Source organism: Perca flavescens, unplaced genomic scaffold (genome assembly GCF_004354835.1).
Source record: "Perca flavescens isolate YP-PL-M2 unplaced genomic scaffold, PFLA_1.0 EPR50_1.1_unplaced_scaf_81, whole genome shotgun sequence".
In the NCBI taxonomy this organism is placed as follows: domain Eukaryota; kingdom Metazoa; phylum Chordata; class Actinopteri; order Perciformes; family Percidae; genus Perca; species Perca flavescens.
The window spans coordinates 17,501-21,081 of NW_021166737.1; the positions used below are offsets into that span (position 1 = coordinate 17,501).

Sequence of the window (3,581 nt, forward strand, 5' to 3'; positions counted from 1 at the left end):
GACTTCAGATACAGTATTAGGAGACCACTAAGGTCTATATAAAAGAGACTTCAGATACAGTATTAGGGGACCACTAAGGTCTATATAAAAGAGACTTCAGATACAGTATTAGGGGACCACTAAGGTCGATATAAAAGAGACTTCAGATACAGTATTAGGGGACCACTAAGGTCTATATAAAAGAGACTTCAGATACAGTATTAGGGGACCACTAAGGTCGATATAAAAGAGACTTCAGATACAGTATTAGGGGACCACTAAGGTCTATATAAAAGAGACTTCAGATACAGTATTAGGAGACCACTAAGGTCTATATAAAAGAGACTTCAGATACAGTATTAGGGGACCACTAAGGTCTATATAAAAGAGACTTCAGATACAGTATTAGGGGACCACTAAGGTCTATATAAAAGAGACTTCAGATACAGTATTAGGGGACCACTAAGGTCTATATAAAAGAGACTTCAGATACAGTATTAGGGGACCACTAAGGTCTATATAAAAGAGACTTCAGATACAGTATTAGGGGACCACTAAGGTCTATATAAAAGAGACTTCAGATACAGTATTAGGGGACCACTAAGGTCTATATAAAAGAGACTTCAGATACAGTATTAGGGGACCACTAAGGTCTATATAAAAGAGACTTCAGATACAGTATTAGGAGACCACTAAGGTCTATATAAAAGAGACTTCAGATACAGTATTAGGGGACCACTAAGGTCTATATAAAGAGACTTCAGATACAGTATTAGGAGACCACTAAGGTCTATATAAAAGAGACTTCAGATACAGTATTAGGGGACCACTAAGGTCTATATAAAAGAGACTTCAGATACAGTATTAGGGGACCACTAAGGTCTATATAAAAGAGACTTCAGATACAGTATTAGGGGACCACTAAGGTCTATATAAAAGAGACTTCAGATACAGTATTAGGGGACCACTAAGGTCTATATAAAAGAGACTTCAGATACAGTATTAGGAGACCACTAAGGTCTATATAAAAGAGACTTCAGATACAGTATTAGGGGACCACTAAGGTCTATATAAAAGAGACTTCAGATACAGTATTAGGGGACCACTAAGGTCTATATAAAAGAGACTTCAGATACAGTATTAGGGGACCACTAAGGTCTATATAAAAGAGACTTCAGATACAGTATTAGGGGACCACTAAGGCCTATATAAAGAGACTTCAGATACAGTATTAGGGGACCACTAAGGCCTATATAAAAGAGACTTCAGATACAGTATTAGGGGACCACTAAGGTCTATATAAAAGAGACTTCAGATACAGTATTAGGGGACCACTAAGGTCTATATAAAAGAGACTTCAGATACAGTATTAGGGGACCACTAAGGTCTATATAAAAGAGACTTCAGATACAGTATTAGGGGACCACTAAGGTCTATATAAAAGACTTCAGATACAGTATTAGGGGACCACTAAGGTCTATATAAAAGAGACTTCAGATACAGTATTAGAGGACCACTAAGGTCTATATAAAAGAGACTTCAGATACAGTATTAGGGGACCACTAAGGTCTATAAAAGAGACTTCAGATACAGTATTAGGGGACCACTAAGGTCTATATAAAAGAGACTTCAGATATAGTATTAGGGGACCACTAAGGCCTATATAAAAGCATCCAAAGAGCACCATGTCATGGGACCTTTAATCAAGCACACACATTCTGCCTGCGCAACATGAAGCAACTGGGTCAGCGCAGCATGAACATGCACACTAATTTAGGAGACACAGAAACACACTTTGTTCTCATGCTAATAAGATGATTGGTTGAAACTGCAGTGATGTCATACCCCTCTCTGTCTCTCTCTCTCTCTCTCGTCTCAGGGTGGTGTCTGGCTCTCGGGACACCACGCTGCGTGTGTGGGACGTGTCGACGGGCCGCTGCGAGCACGTGCTGACGGGCCACGTGGCGGCGGTGCGCTGCGTCCAGTACGACGGCCGCCGCGTGGTGTCGGGCGGCTATGACTACATGGTGAAGGTGTGGGACCCCGAGACGGAGGTGTGTCTGCACACGCTGCAGGGACACACCAACAGAGTGTACTCGCTGCAGGTACGCACACACGGCTATCAAATAGTACAAAGCCTTAAAGGAACACGCCGACTTAATGGGAATTTAGCTTATTCACCGTAACCTCCAGAGTTAGACAAGTCCATACATACCCTTCTCATCTCCGTGCGTGCTGTAAGGCTGTCTGACGGCTCCAGCGGCATCAGGCCAGCACAGATCCTGCAGGTGAATGGTTCCAGTAATCCTACTGCTCCGAATAAGTGACAAAATAACACCAACATGTTCCTATTTACATGTTGTGATTTATAGAGTCACAGCGGGTACAAAAAACAACGCAACATGAGACACAGCCATCTTCTAACTGTAAACAAACCGGGAACTATATTCTCAGGCGGAGTGATATGCTCGCAGCAAGCCTGTCTGAGAATATAGTTGAGAATATATATATGTTTTTATTTGTTATTTATTACTTTTTGTTTCAGTTTGAATGAATATCTTTTATTGACTTCAATAGTTATATTTATTTCAATTATCATGTTTTCATGGTTCAATACAGTTCTTTTACTTTCATAATAAAGTTCAGCACTGTTTTACTTGGGAGTGTCATGTTTGTTTTATCCAGTATCAATTCTAAATACTACCGGTCGATTAATCGGTTATCGGCAATCACGGCCCAACCTAGCCCATCGGCATCGGTAAAATCCACTATCGGTCGACCTCTATGAAGAACACACTTCTTCTCTCCTGCAGCCAGTTATTGCAACACGGTACATGTTCATTCATGTATGTTATCGTCTCTCTTTGGCAGTTTGACGGTGTGTTCGTGGTGAGCGGCTCGTTGGACACCGATCAGAGTCTGGGATGCAGAGACAGGTAGAGACACTGATTACGTTTGAGTTTTAACAGTTTTTAAAATTCATATACTGCACTGTACATTTTATTCTTGACTTTGAATGTTTTTAAATTGTTTTAAATTTTCTTTCTGAATGCTCTCTCATGTTTTATGTAAAGCACTTTGAATTGCCCTGTTGCTGAAATGTGCTATATAAATAAAGCTGCCTTGCCTTTAACTAAATCTGAACCAGATGACGGCAAAGTCATCAGAATAATTTAAAAAGATAAAAGCACAAAGAAATTAGTGGTTTTAAGTTTTTATTTTACAGGTTTTTTTTCAATCACTTTGCTATTAATTTCAGAACCTTGACACAAAACTCAAAACAGTCATCACTTGTAACACCAATGTTCAATGTTCAAAACGCTGCATTGTGCCTTCATATCTTTAAATAAATCTTGCACTTGCACAATCATTGGTTGAAACTAAAACACTAATTGATTGTGAAATACCGTTGAAACGTTACTAGGGTTGGGCATCGAAAACGATTCCTACTTGGAATCGTTTCAGCAATTACGATTCCATCGGAATCGTTTCTTTATTGGAATTGTTTGGAGGATTTGGTTTCAAATCCGATCATGGTTTCCAAATTTCACATGCGCAAGTTTTGGTTTCCATAGCGACCAGGCGCTTGTTGTGTTGCAGCC

General features: G+C 39.8%; 1 protein-coding gene across 1 annotated transcript in view; it reads left to right on the top strand.

The window, feature by feature from the left end:
• LOC114552162 (F-box/WD repeat-containing protein 7) overlaps positions 1-2,915 on the top strand; it is a gene marked incomplete at both ends in the record, with an annotated part of 19,280 nt that extends 16,365 nt beyond the window's left edge. Inside the window, 2 exons of the mRNA XM_028572798.1 lie at positions 1,859-2,084; positions 2,851-2,915. Coding sequence (XP_028428599.1) covers positions 1,859-2,084; positions 2,851-2,915 — 291 coding nt within the window. The remainder of the gene's footprint in view (positions 1-1,858; positions 2,085-2,850) is intronic.
• Between the last annotated feature and the right edge of the window lie 666 nt (positions 2,916-3,581).